General features: G+C 34.5%; 4 protein-coding genes across 4 annotated transcripts; 1 reads left to right on the top strand and 3 right to left on the bottom strand.

Annotated features, from left to right (window-relative positions):
- Positions 1-288: 288 nt before the first annotated feature.
- HELRODRAFT_169241 (hypothetical protein) lies at positions 289-1864 on the bottom strand (the record flags this gene model as incomplete). The annotated part of the gene is made up of 4 exons (XM_009015088.1): positions 289-745; positions 904-1004; positions 1273-1452; positions 1595-1864. The coding sequence occupies 4 exons, from the start codon at positions 1862-1864 to the stop codon at positions 289-291; spliced, it is 1008 nt and encodes a 335-aa protein (XP_009013336.1).
- Positions 1865-3194: 1330 nt separating this feature from the next.
- On the bottom strand, positions 3195-5014 carry HELRODRAFT_169240 (hypothetical protein; the record flags this gene model as incomplete). Its single annotated transcript, XM_009015087.1, has 2 exons — positions 3195-3791; positions 4940-5014. The coding sequence occupies 2 exons, from the start codon at positions 5012-5014 to the stop codon at positions 3195-3197; spliced, it is 672 nt and encodes a 223-aa protein (XP_009013335.1).
- Positions 5015-12331: 7317 nt separating this feature from the next.
- Positions 12332-13962, bottom strand: HELRODRAFT_169239 (hypothetical protein; the record flags this gene model as incomplete). The annotated part of the gene is made up of 4 exons (XM_009015086.1): positions 12332-12400; positions 12802-12981; positions 13103-13186; positions 13261-13962. 4 exons carry the CDS (start codon positions 13960-13962, stop codon positions 12332-12334), a joined length of 1035 nt encoding a protein of 344 aa, XP_009013334.1.
- Positions 13963-15547: 1585 nt separating this feature from the next.
- Positions 15548-17822, top strand: HELRODRAFT_169238 (hypothetical protein; the record flags this gene model as incomplete). The annotated part of the gene is made up of 6 exons (XM_009015085.1): positions 15548-15671; positions 16553-16673; positions 16782-17154; positions 17216-17435; positions 17500-17549; positions 17631-17822. 6 exons carry the CDS (start codon positions 15548-15550, stop codon positions 17820-17822), a joined length of 1080 nt encoding a protein of 359 aa, XP_009013333.1.
- Between the last annotated feature and the right edge of the window lie 10055 nt (positions 17823-27877).

Genomic DNA, 27877 nt, shown 5'->3' with positions numbered 1-27877 from the left:
AATAAGAAAGTTATAAAGTCAATATAAAATATAATTAACCAAAAAATTTATAAATGAATAAACATTTAGTAAATATGAGTAAACAATGTACAAATGATAAACATTAAGTGGGTGGCATTACAATTGATGATTTAAAAGTTTGTTAAACAAACGCATCGTGCCCTAAAATCAAATTAATTGATTGTTTAATTGATTGATTGATGGATGAATTAATTATTAATTTATTAATTGAATAATTAATTAAGGAAAAGTAATGATTAAATTGAAAAAATTGAATATAATAATTTGTTAAGCTAGACAAACACAAACGTTCTTGTAGACTATAATAATTGCTTCAACAAGATGCATTGTCAATTTTTTTATAAAAAAGCACTTAACCTCAATCTCGGGATCTCTAAAAACTGGAATATTGACCGTTTTTCGAAGTTCAGAAGACCCTATGTCTTTTGCAATATCTTTTAAGTCTTTATTTTCATGATTACTCTTCTCACAAACAAAGTCATTGTTGTCTCCATCTTTTGAAATGTTCATTTTGCTTCCTTGAATTTGAACCTTCTCATTGCTACTGTTATTGGCATTTTCTTCATCATCGGTTGATATATCGCTGGTGTCTACGTCAGTGTCGCAACTTCTGAAGTTTTCTTTCATCTCGATTTTTTTATAACTTTTGTAACTTACATCATCAAAAACATCTCCTGATAATTTAGACAACTGTTTCATAGCTCCTACATCTGGATGAAGTTTCCTTAAAACACGAAATATTTTAAATATCTTGGTGCTTAAAATTCAATGCTAAAAACAAAGTTTATACTGAAATGTGATTACAAATCAAAAAATTATTCATCATAAAACAACAGCCGCAAAATAATTTTGTAAATAACATAACTAAAACAAAAAGTTAACTTTTCAAGTTTTCCAGATTGCATATCTGCAGTTGAAATCATTTGAGACAATTCATTTGAACTTGCTTTAACTATTTCCAATTGCCTCAACAACTCTCCTCTCTATTAAAATTCATTTTAAAGAATCACATTTTAACATTCATAAAAAGATGCTACGGGTATAAAAGAGAATGTAACTAAATATGTAGAATGAAACATAAGTAAATAAGAGAAAATAGGTAATTATCATGAAACGTAAATGAATAAAAAAAAACATAAATATTCCAAACAGGATAAAAAAGGACAAAAGGAAAGAAGCATAAACAAACAAGAACATAAATTAACAAAAAACAAAATCCATCATAAACGAACAAAAAGGAACATAAATAACCTGCAATCGTTTTTCTTTTCGTTGTACAATTTTTTCCAAATTGTGTTTTTGTTTTTTAGTTAACACTTTAACTTTTTCAGTATTGGTAGATAAAGTTTTAGATCTTCGTTTCTTTGAAGGCAAAACAAGTGCATTACTATCGTCATATTCTTCTTGCCTTACTGGAATTTCCAACTTGATCTATTGTAAATTGAAATGGTTTCATGTAAATTGAAATGGTTTCACAAAAAAATACTTTCAAGTAGATGAAATATTTGGATTGTTACAGGCAATTATTCACATCAAATATGTTTATATAAAAAATGTAGCCCTGTAAAGCCACATTCACTAAACATATTAAAAAATTAAATAACAAAGCTGTTTCAGTGCAGTCCAGCACATCTCCAAAATACTGAAATGAAGTAACAGTTTCGATCCAGGTAATCGTATCCTCATCTGGGCCCCGTTGTGCCGGGTTGATGCAGACGGGACAAATGAAATCAATCACTTTCCTCAGTGAGCCGGTAATACTCGAGCATCGTCTGTGACACCACTGCTGACATCGTAGGTATTTGATTTGTTGCTTCCAACTCCAGCCCCACACACCGAACATGGCCAATAACTAGAGACCACAGGTTCAGCAGTACCACCGGTGATCATAGTTTTTGTTTTGTCAAAGTTTACCTTTGGCCTGTGTTTGGCGAGCTGGGTATTCCAGACCTCAAACTTTCTGGCTGCGTTTTGTTCCCAGGCAGCCGTCAGGACGATATCATCTACATATATCACATTCTATATGTCATTTGAGCGTATCGGTTTGATTATTTCTTCCATCACAGTGATGAAGAGCAGGGAGCTGAGTATTGAATCCCTGGTAGACGCCGACGTTAATGTCAAATTCATTCGTGTTATCGGCTGTTGTGCTGACCAGAGTTTTTGCGTTAGAGTACGTTGCCATAACCAGCCGAACCAGATATTCTGGAACAAGCTGTCTATGTAGACTCCCACTGATCACTCTATCAAAAGCCTTTTCCAAGCCTACAAATACATGGAACAGTAGCTTTTGCTTTGCCAAGTATTTTTTCTGTAATAGATAGCATCAATGATGGATCTCCCTGCCATGAAACTGTACTGGTAACCACCTATTGAAACGCACAACAGCTTTCTCTTAATGACTTTTTTAATAACTTTCATGGGGTGTTCCAGAAAACGTATACCCCGATATGAGGAGCATTTCAGTGGGTCTCCTTTTCCTTTATATATCGACACAGTTGTGCTACTGTTCCATTCCACTGGTAGTATCGATTTACTCCACATTTCCTGACATGTGTAAGAGGGCTCAGAAGCCTGCACAACCAGATGCCTTGATGATTTCATTTGTAAGTCCAGACGGACAAGCCGCTTCACCCCCCCCTTTGCCTTCAGCACATCCGTAAGCTTCTCAGCTGTGAATCGGTCCTTCCACCAGCGATTGCAATCTGACATTTCGCTTCTGTGTTCTTTGATCACGGTCTGCCATTGTTTGAAAGCTGCTTTCTTACTGGCAATAGCATTTTGCACCGTCTCGTTCCACCCACCAAGTTTCGCGGTTGTGTTGGCGTTTCGGTCCCAATTTTCCACTTACAACTGTTTACTAGGGTGTCCTGAAAAGATTTCCAGCTTATATCTACCTTCTCCAGACGATTTAGCTGTGCCGATACCAACTCCTCAAATTTATCCCTGAACATGGGGTTCTTCAGTTTCCATGTCTTTATTCTAGTAGGCATTCGATTTGTCACAGGGCGTGATTGTTCCATGATCATATTGGCCACCAGCAATCAATGTTGAGAGATGCATGCTTCGCCTGGAATGACTTTGGTATTCCTGAATAATGGACTATGTTGATGTCTGACGACAATAAAGTCAATTTGTGTGCATGACATCCCGCTTTTATATGTGATCAAATGTTATGCCCTCTCCTTGAAGTAGGTGTTTAACAGGGAGAGTTCATGGCTTTCAGCTTCATCTCCAACATGGCCGTAGAAGTCGCCACATATCAATGGTATCTCTGATGATGGTGTTTTCCTGACGGCATCTGAGGGTGTGTTCCAAAAGTCATTTTTGGCGTGTTCAGATTCAACGGTCTGTGGTGCATATGCAGAGAAAACATTCAGAACCTGTTTTCCTATTCTGAGTTTAATCAGCATTAGTCGTAAGCTGATTCGAGTCACCTCCAGTACATTTTGTGCCAGTAATTCCCGTATGAAAATTCCCACTTCATTTTGGGCTGTCTTTTGGCCATTCCAGAACAACTTGTAACTCCAAATGAGAGAGACGCCATTTGATTTCCATCTTGTTTCCTGCAGAGAACAGATGCCAACCCTTCGCCTTTCCAGCATGTCGACGATCTCCATGGAGCGTCCAGTAAGCGATCCAGTATTTAAAGTGCCAAGTATGATATTCCAGTCGGGGACGCCCGATTTTCCGCAACATCCCTCCACTGTTTCGTTATTCCTAGATATTGTCACCCTTGACCATTTAAGGTCTTCCAGGGAATAGGAAATCTTTTCTTTTTTGTGATGACATGGAAGACGTTTGAGTCAAAAAATTTTTATATCTATATTATATTTTTATATCTGGAATTGCCCAATTCCTAACAACAAACACCAGTTATAATCAGCGGGCCTAGCCTTTTTGCTAAAATCACACAAGGCAGCGCAGTTGCAGTTTATTTCGTGCCTCCCACTAATATGCAGAAAGTTGATTGAGATAAAAATAAAAGAAAGAAGAATTTTTAAAATTTTAATTTTAAATTTTAAAAACGTTTATATCTTATTTAAATATGTTAACATAGTAATATATTAATTAAAATAACAATATATATATATATTAAAATTTATTAAAATCAATGTATTAAAATAGGTTTAATTAAATTTTAATAATTTTTTCAGAAGTTTTTAGTTTTTTTTTTCTAAAGCTTCAAAAAAGTCACTTGTATTTCTATTTCCAACGTTTCTGTGTTCTCGTGGTTGTTTTAATAAAACTTGAATTTATCAAAAAACCATGTTACATTGAAAGGTATGCCGACATCGTTGGGTAATTTCATCAGCCTCCGACGCGACATCACCATCATCGTAACAACACGAAACATATAGAACGAACTTAACCCTGCCCCTAACCCTGACACATATACACACATCAACTTTACACACATATACATTATACACATTATTTTACTAAATTATGTGTAAATTTTAATATACGTACAGATAACGTGTAATATATATACAAATTATATTAAATTAAAATATATAATAATAATATTACAATAAAAACATATGAAAAGCAAAAGCGCATGCATCTATTTTAATCTCAGTGCACTTTTCGAATTTCAGTAGGAGGAGCTTATTTTACTCTCTATTAGAGATAGTGAATCTAAACAAACGTTGTAGTCCTGAATGTAAACTTATGCCCACAGTGCAAAGTGCACTAATAAAAGTATTTATTAATTGTCAATCACAGTGCATAGCTCAGTAATAAGAGTTATTTAATAATCGTTGGTCAAGGTGTGCAGTGCACTAAAAAAAGTAATTAATGATAATAATAACCATCAGTCACAGTGATCCAACTTACAGTACATTACATTATGCCATCAGTCATCATATGATTATTAATAAAAAGAACAAAATAATTTAATATTCAGACTCATTACTTTTTTCTTCTCCGAGGAATTTAGAGAAGAGGTTGTTGACAATCTGGCCTTCCAGTTGCGTTTTTTGCCTCCCATGATATGATAATATTGACGATGACGATGAAAGATGGAATGGAGGATGCGATGGAACCGTTGAAAAATTTGTTAACAATCTATTTTCACTAAATTAATAACTACAATCCACCAGCTAAACAGCGACACGAGGCGCGGATAACAGAATATTTACAATGTGTTAGACGTGAATGTTTCAATAAACTGGGTCCAAAAGAATAAACAAGTTATGGAAAGCTGACTGAAAAGTGTGATTACAAAAGTTTTGTTGCATTGTATAGCAAGGCCCACATAACTAGAATAGGCCTATATATTTATTCTACATATATGTGCTGCATGGTCAAGGTAAAATCATTTACTTAGAATATCTATTAAGGCTTTCGAACAAACTTGTATTAATTTTAATGCGCTTTAGAACCTGATATTCTTTGGTTCCTATAAACAAGTTATTCATCAAACTTATCCAATTTTCACATTTTACAATTTATTAATAAATTATACAGGCAAGAAAGGAATCGATGGTAATGAAAAAGCAGATAGAGCAAGCAGCAATTACGGCATACTCACTACCGATTTCTGATGTCCCAACACCTACTCTGATTTTAAGAAATTCATAGAGCAAAAACATTAATAAAAAAAAAATGACAAAAAATTGAAATGAAACAAACACCTCTCTAAAATTAAAAATCCCAAACATAAAACAAACGAAAAAACAAAAATTTTCTAGGATCAATAAAAATTTTTTAAATAAATTAAACAGATGAAAAAGTGGGCCCACGAAAATGACACACCAATGGATTCTAGAAAAAAAACTTCCACCAATATGTGATCAAAGTAAAACTAGACTATCAATTCAACACATACTAACAGATTGCTTGAAATTATAATCTATTCAGATATAAATACCATTTTTCAAATAAGTTATCAGAAATATGTCAACAAGATTATATCCAAAAATATGTTGAAATTTATGATCAAAATTGACATCATGAAAAATATTATATGAACAAAAACCAAAAAACGATAAATATAGATAAAAGTTTTTCCAGAAAGTTGGAAAACGTGATAAAATGTCGTAAAAATTTGAACGAACGATTAAACGAAATATTTATTTTTTAAAGATTTTATTCATTTTTATGCATATTTAGTATCCTTTTTCTGGTGTACGTCCCTTTTAATGTTGCGTTGATATAATAAATTGGACTGGTAGATTTTCAATAGATCTGAATAGAACTTAATCTTCTGAACGTAAAAATGTATAATTTATGAGCAGTGGCAGATCTAGACAAATTTGAAGGGGGGTTAGGGTTAGTGCCCCCAATGCACCTCGACCCCCTAGATCCCCCACAGTTTATGAGGAAAACCCGGAAAAATTAACAGCGTTTGCAAGGCGTGTCATGCTGACCTAACGATAACTGTCTTCAGTTTGAGTCACTATATATATATTCTTGCCCATTTTGTATTAATTCGTCGTAAATCCTACGTTGTCGCGTCACTCACTACCTTATGTGATAATTAATATCCATGCCTCGCTTCATTTACAATCGATAATTAACATCACTTGCATTACTATTCCACCTATTCACACATTAGCATAATATATTTATTCATATACACTCGTACCATCCCATCACTCCACACACGTTTCGTTGTCATTCCAAATTTGCAATATCGATATTCGTACTTCTACCTTCACTTCCAGTATTTAACTTTTGAAATTAATTTAACATATTTTGTATATTGTATATTTTATTATCAGTTATCTTAACATTTAATTTATTTTATTGGCAAGTTAAGTACCTTTACTCAAATTTCGTATACTTTGTACATTAATTTTAATTTAATTTCCTTAATCATTTTACGCTTATATTTTCCCAATTTGGTTCGTTTATTTTTCTTGATTTTACAATTTTAAATATTCAATTCATATTTAATAATTTAAAGGTAGGCTCTGATGATGACATACACTGTCGAAACGACGTCGTCAGCCGTTCGAAATGCTAGACGAGTTTAATAAAATTGAGTTACAACAATTGCGTCTTATTGAACAAACCCAAAAGAAATTAATTAATACAAAATGGGCAAGAACATTCAACCAAATTTGTTATAACGAAAACCTCGTGCCAAACTATATATATATATATATATAATATATATATATATATATATATATATATATACTGAGTGTTTGCTACCTATATTCCGTTAGGATATAAACAAAACAAAGCATAAAAACAAATGTAAACAAATTCTAAACCGACATACCATTGTTTTGAATGAGAAAACAATAAGTCCATGGGTAGTAAAAAAGTGTTTTAGGGTTCAAAATTGAATAAAATAATTTTATAATTTTATCTTGCTATGGGCTTGCTTTTATCATTGTAAAAATATGTTTGAAAAAATTTCAATATTTTTACTTTCAAATTGATATTTCTAATAATCAAGCATAACTTCATTGTCCTTGCGACATATTGCTTATAACAATAGGAATGTAAGGCATGTTAATGGTTGGAAATATTGAGCTTTAACGCTTGATATATTTGGCGGTGATGGTAAAAGTAACATCTGGCGCACTCGGCCAAGATTAATTAATTACTAATAAATTGATAATGGCAATGAAACTATTTATGTATGACAAACTCATAACTGTAGGTTAGACTGATTTTTTTTCTCAAATACATGGTGAATATGATTTTATATGCGTATACGTGAACGTTTTAATTGTATATGAGATGAATATGTGAGTTAAGAAATAAATACGCTAATCCAAGGCGGGAGAAATGAAAGACATATAAAAGAAAATTCGTATTCAACTGTAACCTTATATAAATAGATGAAAAATTGTGACAAATGATAGTCAAAAAAAATTTTTATGTTATCATGCAAAAATCAATAAAAAAATTGTTTAAAAATTGAACAAATTTGATAATGAACTGAAATTCGCCGTACGAAAATTTGAAAAATCTAATTGCAAATTGAACAATGCCCACAATGTTGTGATATTAGTGTTACAACCACTTCACTATCAAAACGTCTCACAATCAATCAATCAATCCATCTACATATCCATCCATCCATCCATTCATCTACCCATCCATCAATCAATCAACCAATCAATCTATCGATCATTCAATCAATTAGCTTGTAAAGCAATATTTCCGCAATGTTCAACAACGCTCCTCAATAAATTTGGCAAACATATGGGTCTTGAGATCCGTTCTGAACTTCGCAAGTGATGTAGAAGTAAATAGAGAGTTCCAGAGAAAAGGGCCAGAAAAATCAAAAGCAGATTTAGCCAAAGTGTGTTCAACACGAGTTATGAAGAAGCGAGAACAAGAAGACGATCGTAAACCGGGGCGTTTAGGTTCAATTAATATATATGATAAGTACTTAGGAAATAATTTAAATTGAGACTTGTACATAAATGTGCAAAATTTAAAAATTATTCTATATTTTATATGAAGACAGTACAAGAGGGCAAGATATGGAGATATATGAGAAAACAAAGGGGCACGAGCAACTGGACGAGCAGCAGAGTATAGAATCAGGAAGGCCATAGTAGAGCGAGTTACAATAATCAATCTTAGATAAGACTAACGAAGTAAAAAGAAGGAGAAGAGTAGGATCATCAAGAAAAGGCATTATTCTACGTGGATGTACGTAAGAATTTCTAGCAACACTATTAATCTGAGAAGAATGAGACATCCTAGAATCAAAGATAAAGCCTAGACTACGAAACTTGTGAGAAACATAAAGAGTTTTAGAATCAGATAAGATAATAGGAGGAATAGTAATAGAGTGTTTAGATTTATTAAAACAAATTAATTAGAATTAAGAAGGATTAAGTTTAAAACACATTGAGTCAGACCAAGCGATAATTGAAGAAAGACATAGAGATAGATTATGAAGAACACTATTGAGATTAGATGAAGGAAAAGAAGAATAAATATAAGAATCATCAGCCTATAGTTGATTAGTGAAAGAAAAATTATTAATTATACAAGGTAGTTCAGAGGTATAGAGTATAAATAGAAGAGGGCCAAGGATAGAACCCTGAGCTACCCAGAAAGTAAGAGTAGAGGAGCTAGAAGGAGAATTATTGAGAACAACAGAAGAAAAACGATTACAGAGATAAGAAGAAAACCAAGATAGACAAGAATCAGTAATATTAAAAAAAGATTTAGCAGCCTTAAGAGAATAGTATGATCAATATTATCAAAGGCAGAGAAAAAATGCATACACAAAGAGGAGCCATCAAATTTCATGTACAATCGACACATGCAACTCCGGTTATCCACCAAATTTTTGACAACACAAAAATAATTTATCAAAACAACAACACAATACAAATAAAAATTGCAGAAGCTGTTTTATAGATATCAATAAACTTCTAATAAACATCCAACAAAGAATGTGTACATCTTTACAAACTTGACTCTTTTTAATACAAACTCCAACAAAAATAAGGAACTAGGAAGTGACACCAGTAAAAAAGATGAAGAATGTAACACCAATTAATTAACTAACTTTGATTTTTTAAAGTAACTACAATAAACCGAAGCTGCATTGAAGATGATTTGTGAAAAACAGTGCTATTCTGCATGATGAATTTCGATCATAACAGTTTTAATTTTAATAAATTTGCTTGATGAACTTGAATAATAATTATATTTTCAATAAATTAAACAATTTCCAACAAATTTTAGTAAGGAAAATTGAAAAGACAAACTTTAAATTGATTAATGTCAACAATTCTGTAGAGTTCATACATTTATACAATACTGCATATATATATATATATATATATATGTGTGTTGGTAATAGACCATAATTTTTACAATATTCTATAAATTCTACCTAATTTATAGAATATTGTAAATATATATATATATATATATATATATATATATATATGATTTCGTTTTACGAACTACAAACATATTAACGCCAAACATTCGGTAGAATTTATAGAATATTGTAAATATATATATATGTATATATATATATATATATATATATATATATATATATTAGATTTCTGAGATTTCTACAGTTGTTCATAGCAGATTATATATATATATATATATATATATAATTAGATTTCTGAGATTTCTACAGTTGTTCATAGATTATTTATATATAAAGCGCCCTTTATTATTCTCACAATGTAAAAATTGATGATTAAATGCGCTAATGCAAAAGTTGATTAAATGATTCACTTCAATTAAATCATATCATGAAAAGTTTGTCTGAAAAGATGGTTCTTTAGCTTTTTTCGAAATTCAATAATTGACAACCCACGATTTCGCAAGTCAACTGGCAAACTGTTCCAAATCTTCGGTCCCATAACAGCGAAATCTCTGCAACCAACAGCAAGCTGAGTTTGACGACTTGTTAACAAATCTAAATCGTTTGACCGTAACTTCTGACACTGTAACGGTGCATTTCTTTGAACAATTCTATCCATTAAATATTTCGGCGCTAATCCATTAATGCTTTTGTACACCAGTAGAGCAATTTTAAAAATAATTCTTTTTTGAACGGGCAACCAATGAAGATTGAAGAGAATAGGAGTAACGTGATCAAAATATGGACCACCAGTTAACAACTTGGCAGCCCGATTTTGAATTAATTGTAACTGTGCAACATACTTTTTGGGTAAACCGTAGAATAAACTGTTGCAATAATCGATCCTCGAGTGAATGAACGAGTGAATTAAACATTGCAATGTGTGCATATTTAGAGATCCTTTGATGAGTCTCAATTTTTTCAATTGGTAAGTACATTCTTTAAACAACAACTTTATGTGCAATTGCATTGTCATGTTTGTATCAAAAATAAATCCAAGATTTCGTGCTGACGCAAAAAATTCGATGACAAATTCCTTTATTCTGATAGTGGTGATACCCACTCTATTCACTTGCTGCCATGTACCCACAGGCAAAAACTGGGTCTTGCATTGGTTAAACTTTAATCTGTGCCCCATCATCCAAACATCAATGGCTGATAAACATGATACTAAATCATCGACCACATCACAAAATGACGAGGTAGAGGAGTTGGCTATTATTTGGATGTCGTCAGCAAATGCATGAAACCTGAAATTGTACGACTTAATTATTGTGTAAACATCTGCTGTATAAAGCAAAAAGAGAATGGGACCTAAGACGGAACCCTGTGGTACACCGTATGACAAAGCATCGACAGCTGCCAAATTTGTTTTGAATAAAATTTGTTGAGTACGACCAGCAAGGTACGACACGAACTACTTTTCAGCGACTCCCGATAGTCCAAATGTTTGCTTCAGTTTTTTGAGAAGTATTGCATGATCGACGCAATCGAACGCCGAGCTCATGTCCAAAAGAGCAAGCAATGACACATTTTGTTCGTCCATTGATGAATACAACTTTGACGAAACATCAATTAAAGATGTTTCCGTCGAGTGAAACACACGATAACCCGACTGGTGAACCGGCAGAAGATTATGAATTTTCAAAGGAGAAGCAAATTGTGATAAAACGATTCTTTCAACCAACTTTGACAAAAACATAAGGTTAGATACAGGTCGGTAATTTTTTAACTCATGTCTATCAAGAGAATTCTTCTTCAAAATCGGTGTGACAACAGCATTTTTAAACGCAGATGGAAATGAGCCAGAACTCAAACACAAATTTATGAAAAAGGTTAAAAACAGTAAAAACAAATCAACAAATTTTTTAAGAATCTTTGGGGGCACACAATCAAGAAAACAAGATTTTGATGGAGACTCTAAAATGACTTTTTTTTATGTAGCTGTCAGTACAGGGCGAGAAATTTGCAGAAAATTCTTCATCAAGATCACATGGAGTGAATGTTGGTTCATCACAATGATTGGTTAAATTACGATCATTATCAATTTTGCTTTTGAAAAACTTGGAAAAGTCAAGAGAACTATGATCAACTTCTGATACATCCATTACCTGTTCCATTCCAAGCAAACCGTTAACGGCATTCCAAAGACGTTTTGGTTTGTTGCTATTTTATTCCACCAAGTCTTTCCAATAACAATTTTTCTTTTTGACAAACAAGCAATATTTATCTTTAATAGCTTGTCGCCAGATATTCTTATTTTTATCACTTGGGTTGTTTCGATAAACCCGTTCTAATCTGCGACATAGCCTTTTCAAATCCCTGCACTCTCCGTCGAACCAAGGGGCTAATGGCACATGTTTAGAGTTGACATAGTGTAGTGGAGCCACTTCATCAACAACCCTCCTCACCTCACGATCAAACAATACAAATGCATCATCCGCGTCATCACTTTCAAACGGACTACTGATTGGAGAGTTTAAAATTAGTGATTTAAAACGATGTGTATCCAAACGGTTCCAAGAGCGTACCAACCGCCTTGTTGTCAATGGTAGCCTGACACTGACCGAGAATGAAACATTAATCAGACCATGATCTGAATAAACACCACTGGGATCTACTCTACAATTAGACAAAGGAATATCAGGAGTGGACGCAACTAAATCAAGTGTGCCACCCAAGTTATGGGTAGACTCATTAACCACGTTTGTTAACTGAAACGAATCAAATATCTCAAGCAAATTAATTGAGTGTGTATCACCAGGCCTTTCAATATGGATGTTAAAATCCCCAGCCACTATTAAACCATCACCCAATGCAAATAAATGTTCCAACCCCGATGACAGCTCACCAAAAAACAAAGATGTGACCAGTTTTGAACCTGGTCTGTAAATACCAAAAACAAAAACTTTGCGACGCTCAAAAGAAAATTTAACAATAATAGCCTCGAAAGTCTGAAAAACCGGAACTTCAATTTTCCTGGCCTTGAGCATCTTCTTGAAAAAAACAATAAGACTACCATGATAAGGATCATGAGGCCTCAACACTTGCAAGAAACTAAAACCTGGCGGCATGGCCAACTGAATAGACGGATCTTCAGGAGAACCATGCCACGTTTCTACAAAAGGAAAATGTCCAATCCACTAGATAACAATTGATAAACAACATGAAACTTTGCTATAACAGACTTTATATTAAAAAGACCAAAATTTAATACTAGATGATTGCAGTTTTTTGAAGCTCTACTATTTTCCAGCGTCCCACTTGGCCCCTCACTCTGTATAAAAAATGGCCATCATTAGCTTCTTTAGCTTTAGCTTCAGCAATCAATTCTCGCAGCTCAACGCGCTGATTACGTGTTAGATCATGACTGATTTTGATTTTGTTGAATTCACCCTCGAGAGACTTAATTTTCGAAATACTACGCATGACTCTGTTTTTGATGACAAAACTGGCGAATTTAACAGTAACTGGACGTGGAGTTTTGGAATCATCAATTTTCCTCCCTTGTCTGGTGACTTAAAAATATCATCATCCTTGATAGAGTTATCAGTGAGAGAGCGCAAAATAGCAGAAACTGAATCATTGTCCTTTCTATTAGATTCACTTAAGTTGAAAATAATGACATTGTTTTCTCTCCCTTTGATAGTATTCACCACTTCGAGGGTACGCTTCACAACCTTGACGTCATTTTTAACCGCATTGATACCCTGTTTGACTATACCAGTCCAAGATTCATTCATCTGCTGCTTGAAATTGTCAAATGATCTATCGAGCGTATTGTCGACGCTGTTGATCTGGTTCAACCTCACACCATTTGCCACTACCAATGGCTTTAGTTTGCAAAAATCTTTACATAACGCGTTTGTATGTTTGGAAATCTTTTTAATTTCCAATTTTATTTCATCATTTTTATCCAGAATTGGTTTGGTCAATGTTTTCAAACCATCGAAAGACCTGAGGCAACCATCGCAAATGTATCTGAGATTTCTACAGTTGTTCATAGCAGGCAGAATGTCTTTAGGTACACTTTCTGCAGGCGGAACATAATCACAAAAACAGCATGTAACGCTATTAACACCAACTTTGATGCCTTTAGTAGTCGAACGTGTATCTTTAGACATAATGCTTCACAGGCAAACAGTGAAAATAATAAACCAAACTATCTATAATCTTTTGCAACAAAACAAAATATCCACACGGTCGGACCTGCAACAGAGATACTCCGTGCACCAATCTGCAAGTGTGAAACCAGTATTGTCAACAAATTCGTATCATCTGACCGTAGATGAGACAACGCAGACATTTTTTTGAAAATTTGTTTACGAGATATTCTGGTGACATCCCATTCAGTGAGAGGCAACTAAGAGGCAAATGATGTACTTGTTCAATATGTTCTTTAATGGCGCCGTCTTATGTATGCATGATGAGTCTTCTAATGAGAGTAGTTCTCGTGTGACCGATGTAACTCTCCAAAACTTTGTATGGCAAAGGGCAATCGAATCGGTACACGAGGTTCGTCTTCTCTAGTTTATTTGATGGTCGAATGTTATTCTTAATAATTAAATTAGACGTCCTGTTAGTGTTATAATAAATTATTAATTTTAACCAACTGTTGTTGTTAGGAATCGAGATGTTTGTCTTAATGATAAGTTTAAGTTGTGATTCGTCGATTTTGTAATTATCATGCATTTGATTTAAGTAATATAAAGGTACGACTGTCTTTGATGAAGGTGGAGTTATTGGATTTTTTATTTTTCTTAAATACTGATTAATGATGTGATGTTTTATATGTTTAATTTAATATAAATTCGATTCAACACGTTACGATATCTCTGTTTATTTTATAGTCGTCCCAAAGATACTGAATATATAAAGATACATATGTCACATCTCCCCTTTTAAAAGTTCAATTTTATTGTTTTTATTTAATACAAATATTTAATTAAGAACATAGTCCTTGAATCTAACAGGGAGTTTTGATGAACGACTACTTGGTGTCTTCAGGATGGATTCTTGGGAAGACTGTGTGGTGTCATCTGTTGGACTGTTGCACTGAGGGTGAATTGGGGATTCCAACCTTTGTGGTTGTGTTGCCTCTACTGGTGGTGCGCATATAGGTGGATCTTATTTGGTGTAGATGAGATCTCTTCGGTTCCGTCTTAAAGTTGAACCATCCTCTGTGTCAACAATGTATGATCTTGGAGCTTGATGTTTAAAACGAACAATTCCACGCTTCCATGTTTCATTGTGATTCATACGTACTACATCTCCTTCGTTCAAACTTGGAAGAGGTTTCGATTTACGATCATAATACTTTTTTTTGTTGTTGCTGTCTGTAAACTAGAGCCCTGCGCGGTTTGCGGTTTAAACCGCAAAAACCGCACCGCAACCGCGGTTTTTTGCGGTTGCGGTGCAAAATCATGCGGTTTTACGCGGTTGCGGTTTTTAAATATGCGGTTTTAAAATATGCGGTTTTTCCGCGGCGCGGTTTTTTTTATCAAAACCGCGGTGACCGCAAAAATTTTGTTAAATATTTTTGTTCGTCCATAACATTTTAAAAATTGCATCATCATTGTAATAATTTTATATATTAAAATCTTAATATCTTTGGAAGCCGTTGAAGCAACCATTTTCTTTTTCCTGTTTACTTTGAAAGAAGTAGTTATTTTATTTACGGCGTGGTTAATTATCGATTATTTTATAAAAATGTCCGAGGTAAAAAATGTTGAAGTTCATCCACAGGTAGATGTAATGGATAAAGAATTTTTGATTAAGTTGATGCTGTCCAAAAGCAAAGACGTTTCTTTAAAAGCTCAAGAAAATTCTAAAAGTGAAATTTGGAAAAATTTTAGCAGAATTTATTTTAAAAACGTGGCTACATCATTTATCTGTTGTAACAAATGTGTAGCTAAATGTGTGTTGAAACAAGATCGGAACACGGGAACCTCCGTCATGAAGAGCCACCGATGTACCAAACCTCAACAGAGCATTGCTTCATTTATTAATAATAATAAAAATAAACTGCCTTCTGGATTGAAAGAAAAAATTACAAAAAAAAATGGCTGAGTGGTGCTGTCAAAATTTAAGGCCTTTCAGCATTGTTGAAGATGATGGGCTACAAAAAATTGCTGAAACATTTATGGAAATAGGACATAAATATGGAATTGTTCCAATTCAAAATTTGACGCCAGTTGCAACAACTGTTTCAAATAATGTAGAACAATGCTTTAGCCGATTAAGGATTAAACTGAAGCAGAATCTACAAATGGTTAGTAAATGCATTCTTCATAATTTTTGAAAATATTTTTAAACGTTATTCCATTTATGTTTATCTTAGCATCCTGGTCCAAAGGCTTTCACATCAGACCATTGGAAATGCTCAGCAACCAACGTTGACTACCAAATTATAACAATTCACTATTTTGAAGTAACCAAAAAAAACTGGAATGTGGACATTAGTTGATCGTGTTTTGTGCTCTGTTCCATTGGATGAAAGAAAAACTGCAGAAAATATCAGAGAACAGTCTAGACAGATTTTAGAGGTATGCTTGAATTTATTTATTTAAAATTTATATTACAGATTTTTTTAATTCTAGGAATATGGTTTAAATTTCCATTCATCTATTTGGACGACTGATAATGCCAGTAACATGGTGAAAGCGTTTTAATATTTGAAAAGATTTGGATGTGCTGCGCATGACTTGAATCTAGCTGTCAAATATGGGTTTAGAGATCAAAAAAATGAAGCTGAGGAAAATGAACCCGATTCAAACAAAATCATGGTGTTAATGAAGACAGCCAAAAATTTGGTTGCATATTGCAAAAGATCCAAGTATGCATAAGTTTTTATTTTTACTTATGAATAATCTGTGTTAATATTTGTGTTATGTATTTGGATGCTGTAATTGAATAAGAACTAAAAATGAATTTTTGCTGCTAGCATACAAAAGGCACTGGTTGAAAAAGGACTAGGCTTGAAGCAGAAAATAGTCACACGATGGGACTCAGAATTCGATATGCTGGAGTCAATTAAGAAAGCTATTTCTGAATTAAATATTTTGCTTCAAGACAATCCCCAAAAAAATTGTCTTTATCTCTTGGACACTCCACTTATAGATCATTTACTTGAAATATTAAACCCGATAAAGTTGGCTACCAAGATGTTTTCGCAGAGTAAGGTTCCAACAATTCGTCTTAAGGCTTCATTGAAGTACAAACTGATTGACAACTTAAACGCTCTAGAAAAAAAATACACAAATTATCAAGACAAAAAAGATTATGAATATTCAATTTATTTTGATCATCTTAAAAAGGTAAATTTTTATTGGATCCTATCTGAATAATTTATTATTTTTCTACTAAAACATATTTCAGTTTGTGGCTCATATCAGAAATGGTGTTGAAGAGAAATTGAAAATCGACAATATTCACAAAGCAGCGATGCTTTTGAATCCAAAATTTAAAAAGCTACTCCTTTCCAATTTAACTGGTGATGAATTATGTGATTTTAAAAAATACATCAATTCGGTGCTACTGGCAGAGTTCACTGGCCACATCCATGAAAATGATACATTGAAAATTGTTGAAAACAAAGGTAATTATATTTTAAATGTTGACATTCATTCTAGTAAACTCTGTTAAATGATAAAAAAATTTAGAACTTTTAACAGAAGCTCCTTTGCCTCCAAGCAAGAAACCCCAAATCGAGGTAAGTTAACAGTTAACTATATAAACGATTATAGCTTTTTGTTAGTGGTACTAAACATTGTTTTTTATTTTGAATTTACAGGACGAAGTGTTCCAGTGTTATTTTCATCCTCTGATAGATGAAAATGACACGGAAATTAAAGAACTGGATAAGTACATTGCAGAAGAGACTCCTCACGTGGATGCTGTTCATTATTGGTCCAGTCATAAGAAATATTTCAAACTAAGAGAAGTTTCCTATTTTCTGTTTCGAGTGTTTCGTCAGAAAGGGTAGGATCATCTCTCAATTATACACTGCAAAAGAGACGGTCCAGTTTAAATCCATACAAAATTGACAAAATGTTATTTATTAAGAGTAACAGTGATTTGGATGTAGATAGTTGTGATTTATAATGTCAATAAAAGCATTAATGTTGTTTTACATTTCTTGCGGTGCGGTTTTCGGCGGTGCGGTTGCGGTTTTCGACGCTGCGGTTGCGGTTTTCGACGCTGCGGTTTTGTGCGGTTGCGGTTTTGTGCGGTTGCGGTTTTTGAAAATTCCAACCGCGCAGGGCTCTACTGTAAACTAGATTATCTCTTTATATTGCCTTGTTGAGATTTCTAGGATCGAGGCATAATCTTAATGATCCATCTTTCTTTTTGGACAATAAGCAAGCTGTTTACCAAATCTGTTGGCTCATCTTTTTTTTCTATTATTCCATTTTTCAACAAACTATCTAATTTCTGCTTGAGTTTTGGCTGTAACGTTAGTGGTACTCGTCTTGGCGGATGTATCACTGGTTGTACTGATGGGTCTACTGTAATGTGATACTCTCCAGGAAAACAACCAAGTTCTTTGAACACATCAGAAAATTCATCAAGTATCTGTGCTGATGTTCTTTTTTCTACACTGGTTTTTATGGTATCAACTCTGTGTAGAAAATTTAGTTTGCTGCATGATGGCAGCATGATGGCAGTCCTATCAGGATTGGGGCATTGCCATTAATGATATAAAATTCTAGAAACGTTTTCTTACCCTTAATTATTGTTTCAACCATTGATGATCCTAGAGGCTGAAGTTTTCCACTGCCATAAGGTTTAAGAACTATGTTGGTCTTTGTTAGCTTTGGTCTTTTAGGAAGTTGTTCAAAAACTGTTTTTGACATGACGTTGACTTCAGCACCTGTGTCTAATTTGCATCTGACTTTCATGCCATTTAGAATCTAAATGGCATGAAAGTCAGATACAAATTTTAATGCAGATCTAAATTTTAGATATAGTTATTTCCACCAACAATTTTCTTGATTCGCAGTGCAACTATGTATGGCTAATTCACCAATGACGAAGCTGTTTATATCTTCCTCAACTGCATGAATTGATGATCTAAATGATGCTGGTGATGCTGAACGTGAATGGTTGTCTGTAGATTTATTAAAACTTTTATTACTTCCTTTGTTTGACAAGTTGGGGGCTTTACATATCTTACCAAAATGGTTGTTTTAAACATCTGTAACATTGTTTTTTAAAAACTTTAAAAACGTTTCATTATTTTATTGATAAAACTTACACTTATCGTTTAAACATTTATTTTTACTATATTTAAACAATTGTCGACTGCGCCATGTGATGTTTTGTATGTTTAATATAAATTCGATTCAACACGAACGTGCGTTACGATATCTCTCTATATTTTATTATCGTCTCAAAGATACTGAATATATAAAGATACTTATGTCACAAATGGTACTGTTAATAAGTTTATTAGAGTAATTATTATTTATTAGAAATTTTTTATACGAGTAAGTTCAGTATTAAATATATTAGAATCGGAAGAGACTTTGTATGCACAAAGGATAAAGTTAAATACAACATTATTTTTGTAGCGATCAGGACAATCAGATATGTTGTTTAATACCTGACCAGAATTCGTAGGTTTAACGTAAACCTTAAAAATTAATTGTTGATTTTTCTCTTCGATCAAACAGTCTAGAAACGCTAACCCTTTATTCATAATATTTCCACTTTTCCATATTTTCTTCAATGATGCAAACATTCCATGGGTTATTGCTATCCTTCTGTCAATTTCTTTTGTGCAGTTGTTGTCACAGGTTATAAGACTGCCAAAATACACAAACTGGTCACTTGTTCAAGTTTTTCAGTTTTTCTGATTCTATCTAAAATTCCGCATTGTTTCTTACTTTCCCCGTAATCATCACTTTTGTTTTGTCTTTGTCTTTTTCCACCAACATGAGTTACTTCAATAAGCTTCTGTAGATCTTTTTCCCTGGAAGCCAGAAATTGTTTGCAAACCTAAAATCTTTGACAGTTCTCCTTCCTATGTAAATTCCACCCAATTCCGAATTTTCCATTTTTTCCTTTGCTCTTTCTAACAATGCTATAAATAGTATTGGTAATATTGGATAGCCCTGTCTTCTTCCAATGTCTGCCTGTATCCAATCCTCAGGTTCTGTACCTATTATTACCGACATTTTTGATTCTTCATAAAGCCCTCTCAGTACTTTGACCAGTTTTCTGATGTCTCCATACTTTCTAATGTTGCCCACAAACCTTCATGCCAGACGGAATAAAACGCTTTCTTAAAATCAACAAAGCAATGGTGGATTGTCTGACCACTACTTTTTGCAGCAGTTTCAACATCAGAATTTGTTGGATCGTGCCTTTGTTCTTTCTGAAGCCTGCTTGTTCTTTATGCAGATGTTGCTCTATGACCTTTTCCATTCGTTCTTTTATGATGGTTATTATTATTACAGTTATTATAGAGATAACTCTGAGTTAAAGTGTAATCACGTAATATATGAATTTAATTTCCCCTTTGACGGCTGTGCACGTCAACATGACTCATATATCGGGATTACTACTACCTCACTGACTAGAAGGCTTACGATGCATAAACAGAGTGGTGCTATCAATTCTCATTTGGACTCAACACACTCAATCACAATTAGCCGTGAAATCCTCGACAGCAACACCAAAGTAATATACCAGAACAGCAACTACACGCATCTTAAAATTGCAGAAGTAGTCCTAATCGACATCAATAAACCAAAAATAAATATACAACAAAAAATGACAACCTCACTTCCAACCCGGCGCTTAACCAACAACGAAAACAAAGAAGTAATAAAAACTAGCATCGTAAATAGTGACAAAGAAGAATATGATGCTATCGATGAAGAAAAGGAGACCAAAGAAGATGACCAGCCAATTAAGAAACCTGACACCTAATTCGCATCAAAGTTCAATTTTACAACACCAAAGTTAATTTTTACAGCGTCAAAGTTAATCTTGACAAAGTCAATATTTCCCTATATATACAGTAAGGAGCACTGACGATGATTCATTCGGAATCGAAATATGGCCTTATTTGCAGCATGAATTCGAAAAATAAGTTTATTTTGAATTTTAATAAACTAAACGTTCACCAAAAAACTTTAGTGAGAAAAATCGAAAAAACGAACTACAAACATATTAACGCCAAACATTCGGTAGAATTTATAGAATATTGTAAAAATTATGGTCTATTACCGACATATATATATATATCATCAAGTCACTTGCTACCTTATTCAATAACTGCTAAATTATTTTATGATATTTTTTTATATTTATATTTTATTACTTATCTTTCTATAATACTTATTTTAATAACGTCATTTTATTTTGTTTCAAATTTTATTTTTTCTATATCTACATTATTTGTTAATTATAATAATAAATTTTAATTTCTACATTCACCTTTTTTACTGACTTTCACTTTTAATATTGTTGCGAGTTTCTTTAGATATAAGAAACAACAAGTAAGAATGTTTATAACGTATTTATTTGCGCAATACTAAATAAATGAAAACGTGTTCGGCAATGCAATTAGACAAAGAGAAGTTCGATCGTAAAATGTCGCAAGAAGGGCTGTTGTCTTTGTGTTGAAGCTATATATAGTAAGTGGTCACATGCTTAGGGATGTGCGGTTCAACAATATTCCTCTACCAGATCATCAGCGCAAACTGTTGATCGATGCTAATCAAGATATCGAAATTGGAAGTAAACTGTTCTTCCCGATCTTGTGGTTCTCCGGGGTGATGGAATGTTGGTGTCGATGGATCGATTTGGGTGTGCTTGTGTCGACGTAGATGTTTCTGTTGTTGACATGTCCTCGTCCGTTGATGGAGATAGCGTTGACGTTTTCGTTGATGCTGATGTGTCGTTCGACGACGGAATTAATTTTGTTGAAGGTGTTGTAGAAGGTGGTGTCAGCGCTGTGGTCGTTGGCATGGGTGACGGTATTGATAGTGCCGGTGAGTATGCGGGTTTGAGGCGGTCTATTGCCACCGTGTCCCTATGCCCCTTTTTGTCAATGACGAAATATTTTGGGTGTCGTTCTACCACTGTGTAGGGTCCCTCGTATGGAGGTTGTAGTGGTGAGCGGTGAGCATCCGTACGAATAAAAACCTGTTCTGTAGTGAAGAGGTGTTTTGGAATGTAACTCACATTTGTACTTGTTCTTGGTTGTGTTGCTTTTAGGGTCTCCGCCCAGCATTTGAGTTTTAATGCATAGGTGTGTACATCGGTTGTCTATGGCCGTGGGTTTGGAAAATCTCCGGGAAGGCGGAGTGTTGTGCCGTAAACAAGTTCTGCTGTTGACAACTTTAGGTCTTCCTTCATCGTTACACAAATGCCTAATAGTGTCACTGGTAATACATCCGTCCATTTGTCTGAACCGTGAGCCATAAGTGAGGCCTTAAGCTGTCTATGCAATCGTTCCACCATACCGTTGGCTGCTGGGTGGTAGGCGGTGGTGTGAATATGTTTAATGTTTAGTAACTGGGTGAATCTCTTGAAAGATAAAGATGTGAACTGGCTGCCTCTGTCTGTTGTAATGGTTTCTGGGACTCCATACAACGAAATCCAGTTTGAAAATAATTTATCTACTATTGTTTCCGTTAGAGTATTTTTGATGGGAATTGCTACTGGCCATCTGGTGAAACGATCGACACACGTTAAGATGTGTGTGTGTCCATCTGATGAAGACATTGGTCCGACTAAATGGATGTGTACATGCTGAAACCTGCTTGGTGGAGGAAATTCTGCTGGACGTGAAGCTGTATGTCGATGTACTTTGCTGCGTTGACATTGCAGACACTCTCTGCACCAATTACGGATGTCTTTATCAATGTGGGGCCAAACATACCTGGCTCTAATTATTTTCGATGTTGGTTTCGCTTCTGGATGTGACAGGAAATGGAAATTTAGAAAAACTGATTTCCGCATGCTTGTTGGAACTAGAGGACAAGGGGTGCCTAACGAGGTGTCGACGACGATATTGTTTTCTGAGTTGTTGACTAGAATTATGCTGATTTTTAGTAAGTCAAGGAGTGTTGCATCATCCTCCTGTTCTTTCGACATCTCCTCCAGGTTAATTGCTTTTGGCGTTATCGTGGCTACCTCTGTACGTGATAGTGCATCAGCTACAACGTTGTTTTCTCATTTCACGTGTCGAGTGTCTGTTGTGAATTGTGAGATGTAATCCAGGTGTCTGATCTCTCTTGGTGTTAAACGACTTGAATCTGAACGTAAGGCAAACGTCAATGGTTTATGATCAGTGAATATTGTGAACTCTCGACCTTCGAGGAAATGTTAAAAATGGCGGACAGCTGAATACACTGCCAGCAGTTCTCGACCAAATGTACTGTAGCGGGTCTGCGCTGGGTTAAATTTTTGCGAAAAAAAGGCTATAGGTCTTGCAATCCCCTGACTTTTCTGTTCTAGTACTGCTCCCGCAGCAACGTCTGTGAAAAGTTGAAAGGTGCCTTTCTCTTGAACGTACCATAACTTGGTTGCCGCTAGTAATGCCTGTTTGGCTCTCTAAAATTTTGTTGCTGCCCTTCGTTAAATTTTATGGTTTTCGATTTGCCAGTTAAAATGTCAGTGAGAGGTGACAATATCGTTGAGCATTTAGGGATGAATCGGCGGTAAAAATTGATCATTCCGATGAATCGGCGTAGTTGCTTGTCAGTCGTTGGTTCAGCAAAATTGATGATTGCCTGTACTTTGTTGTCGAGGGGTCTAATGCCTTCACTGTCGAGTTGGTGCCCCAGGAATGTTGTAGATGATTTGGCCCATTCGCATTTGGATGGGTTGATGGTTAGTCCGTTGTCTTGCAGTCGTTGAAGGACTTGTTCTACATGGCTTCTGTGTTCTTTGAGGGTTTTGCTGGCTATTAGTATGTCGTCAATGTATGCGTGGACAAAAAATATCCCTCTCAAAACACTATCGATGAACCTTTGAAAAGTCTGTGCGGCATTTCTCAGCCCGAACGGCATCTTCAAAAATTCAAACAGACCGAACGGTGTTGTTACCGCAGTTTTTTGGATATCTTCTTCTGCTACCGGTATCTGGTGGTAAGCCCGTACGAGATCTAGCCTCGTAAACCATCGCACCTGTTCCAGGCTGTGAGCGATATCATGGATGTGTGAAACTGGATATCGATCAGGTGTGGTCCTGTTGTTGAGTGCGCGGTAATCTCCACAAGGCCTCCAATCTCCTGATGACTTTGCAACCATAAAAAGTGGTGATGCCCAAAGGACTGTTTGATGGTCTTATGATTCCGAGTTGACACATGTATTCGAATTCGGCTTTGGCGGCTCGCAACTTCTCTGGGTGCAATCGTCGTGGGGCCGTATGATGTGGTGGTCCAGAAGTCACAATGTGGTGTTGTATCTTGTTTTCATTTTTGTTGTTGTTGACAGGCATCGTTAACTTAGGAAATTTGTCAATGATTTTACCAAAGTTGTTGTCCGAAGCAATGTATGGTTTGACGCCAGAGATTATATTGGAGCATTCAACAACCCCCTGTATCTGTAACGTCGTGATGTTGTCAACAATTTTGTGTCTTCTCATGTTGACTGCAATATCGAAGTGTGACAAGAAGTCGGCACCCAATATTGCCTGTGTGACGTTTGCAATGATGAAAACCCATTTGAATTTACGTCGTAAACCGAGGTCGATGGTTACGAGCTGTTGTCCAAATGTGTCGATGGTGGTGCCATTTGCAGCTTGCAGTTTGTAGTCAGATTTGGGTCTTCGGAGGTGTTGTCGTGAAGGTATGATACTTACTTGGGCTCCTGTGTCGACCAAAAACCTTGTCTTCGAAATGTTATCGGTGACGTAGAAAAGGCGACACGATTTGTTGAATGTTGATGTGGTGTCTTGTTGTTTTTGCGGCTGTTTGTTGTTGTTTGTCACTACTTTTGTTTGTTGATGTTTGTACATGATGTAGGCGACTAAAAGTGTTGTGGCCAGAGGTTGCCGCCGCCATTAGCAACTGGCCTGGTAGTTTGACGACGGCGACTTTTGCTTTGAAGTTGCATGGTCTCGCACACTTTTTTGCTCTGTCCCCATACGTTTTATGGTACCAACAAACATCTGTCTCCTCACCATCTGCTGCTCTAGATGGGAATTTTGTTTTTGTTTGTTGTTGTTGATGTTTGCGCCTGAATGCAAATACCTCATCTCTCTTAGTCGTTGTCTCCGGTACCAGATTTTGATACGGCGTTGTGTGTTATGGTGGTAGAACCATTTCGATTGGATATTTGATACATTCGGTCAGCTATGATTGCTAACCTTTGTAGCGACTCGTCGGTTTAGACTGCTAGATGCATTTGTATTGCGGATGGTAGCTGGTCCAACCACAATTGTTTCAAAATGCTTTCGTCTCTATTGTTTGCCCCTCCACAGGCTTTGCATGTGCCTCAATAGTTGTGATGGCGTTCTGTCTTCCATGGCCACGCCTCGGAGCAACGTGCGCAAATTTTCTTCGTCTGAAACCGAATACCTCTGTGAGGTGTAAGTTTGTGCCGACGCCAATTCCGTCTCCACATCTATGATGCCATCCATGGGTAGGCTTTCGACCAGCGTGGGGTACCGTTCATCTTCTTCTGAGAAACCTCGGCCCTTAAGCACATTTTCAAAATATGTGAACCACGCTTTGGGGTTTGCCGTGCTGAATGCGTTTAATTGAAGTGGGGCTCTCGTCGCTTTTCTCTTTGTCGTGGTTTCGCAAGATTAGGGATGTGCGGTTCAACAATATCATCCCGCCACGAAACACTTGTTTTTCCCGTTCGATCGTAAAATGTTGCAAGAAGAAGGGCTGTTGTTTTTGTGTTGAAGCTATATATAGTAAGTCGTCACATGCTTAGATTAGGGATGTGCGGTTCAACAATATCATCCCGCCACGAAACACTTGTTTTTCCCGTCTAACTGAATTGTTTTATTATACGTTTCTACACAATTTTATTTACTTATTTTCATAATTTTGTTTTAATTTCATTCGTTTAAAACCGTTTATTGTTTTATTACAATATTTTATTAATACAAGGTAACATTTTCTCATATTTTACATTTTCATATTTCTAATTTTCTAATTACAACGTCATAATTTTTTTCTTGTACTTTTCATTAAATTTCTTGATTTTAATGTTTAAATTATAATTCAATTTTTGATATTTCGTAAAACCAGGCTCTGATGATGTCGAAATAACGTTGTAAGCCTAGGATGACACATAATGATAATAAATATGAATTAAAACAGCTTCGTGTTGCCGAAATCCTTATTAAAAATTAATTAATGCAAAACGGGCAAAAATATTTAACGATATTTGCATCAAAGAAAACCTCGTTCCAATATATCCAATATATATATATATATTGGATATATTGGAACGAGGTAATAGACCATAATTTGGTAATAGACCATATGTTGGTAATAGACCATAATTTTTACAATATTCTATAAATTCTACCGAATGTTTGGCGTTAATATGTTTGTAGTTCGTTTTATCGATTTTTCTCACTAAAGTTTTTTGGTATATATATATATATATATATATTTATATACATAATCAGCTTCCAAATCCACTTTAAAACGCCCAGATTTGTGTGATAAAAGTTTGTAACCAAAAATCTACACTGTATTTCAGATTTTGGCAACTTTTTCAGTGTAAATGCTTTCTACTCTAGAGGGGCTTGAAAATCCGAATATATACTAAATGAACTGTTTTTTTTCTATTATGTTTCAGCCCCAAAGCCCCCTTCGTTCACCTTTGTCTACTATACAGCCACAGACATGAAGCGTTTTGCAATAATGCCAAAATTAATCTAAAACGTTTAATATTTGTTAAAACACAAATATTGGATAATCTATTAAAGAAATGATATTTAAACTTCTGATTTCAAATGAATATTTTTTGAAGAATTTTTTGTTTTTAAACACAATGGGTTTTCAAATTGTAATACAAAATTTGAAAAAAGTTTTGGAGTCGGAAGCTAGGGTAAAGTAGGTAGTGGAAAATTGGAGTTGATAGTTGGAAGCTGACGTCGCAAGTCGGAGTCGAAAGTTTTTTTAAATTAAGTCGAATTGGAAAATTTTTAATTAAAAATAGAGTCGGAGCTGGAAAAGTTTTATCCGACCCCGAGAAACCTAGTGTAAGGAATGCTACAGTCCAAAAAAGTATTTCTCTTTCATGTAATTATTTGCATAAACAATAAAAGCGTTGATGGGTCCGCCGTATTTGCAATTAAAGCTTTTGTTCCACGAAAATACTTTCCCTCGTAAACTTCTGATGAATTCATTCAGTGACAACACTTCAATGATGTTTTTAGATCGTCGATAATGTGCTATGTCTGCTATGTCCTGGTCTAAAAGTTCAAAATTTTCTAAAATAATTTTTTGCAAAAATTTTCAATGCAATAAGATTATTAAAAATATTCAAAGATAAAATTTTTAAAACATCTATGAATGTACGATTTTGGTGTAAATAATAATTTGTTTTCAATGTGGCTTCTTACTTTAATTTCATTCAAAAAAATGTTATACATATATTTCATTTAGAAAATAAATTGAATATAAAGTTATTTTTCTAAATGGATAAATTAAATTACAAATTATTAGCCAATGAAAAAAAACAGACGTTAAAAATTGGAAATTACATATTAATTTCGCTTATTCACGATGGGAATGATGACACGCAAGTATATTCTTATTTTTATATTGGAGATTATTAGTTATTTAACAAAATTATTGTTGTTTAAAAAATTATTATTACATATTATTGAAGGTAAATTTCAAAACAATAAAATTTGTATTTCAAGTTTTGTCATTTTCGTTATAAACTTGAGGAAGAGATCAAGTTGATTTGTGGCTGCATTGTTATAAATTTTTTTATTACACTTGAATAATTCATTTAAATAATTTTAGAGTTACATATATGTTCTATAAAATAAAATATTTATAAAACGTTTTATCGTCACACAGATTTTCAAGGCAAAACGTCAGGG

This window comes from Helobdella robusta (assembly GCF_000326865.2).
Source record: "Helobdella robusta unplaced genomic scaffold HELROscaffold_15, whole genome shotgun sequence".
Taxonomy (NCBI): Eukaryota; Metazoa; Annelida; class Clitellata; order Rhynchobdellida; family Glossiphoniidae; genus Helobdella; species Helobdella robusta.
This window is presented reverse-complemented; position numbering and strand designations above follow the sequence as displayed.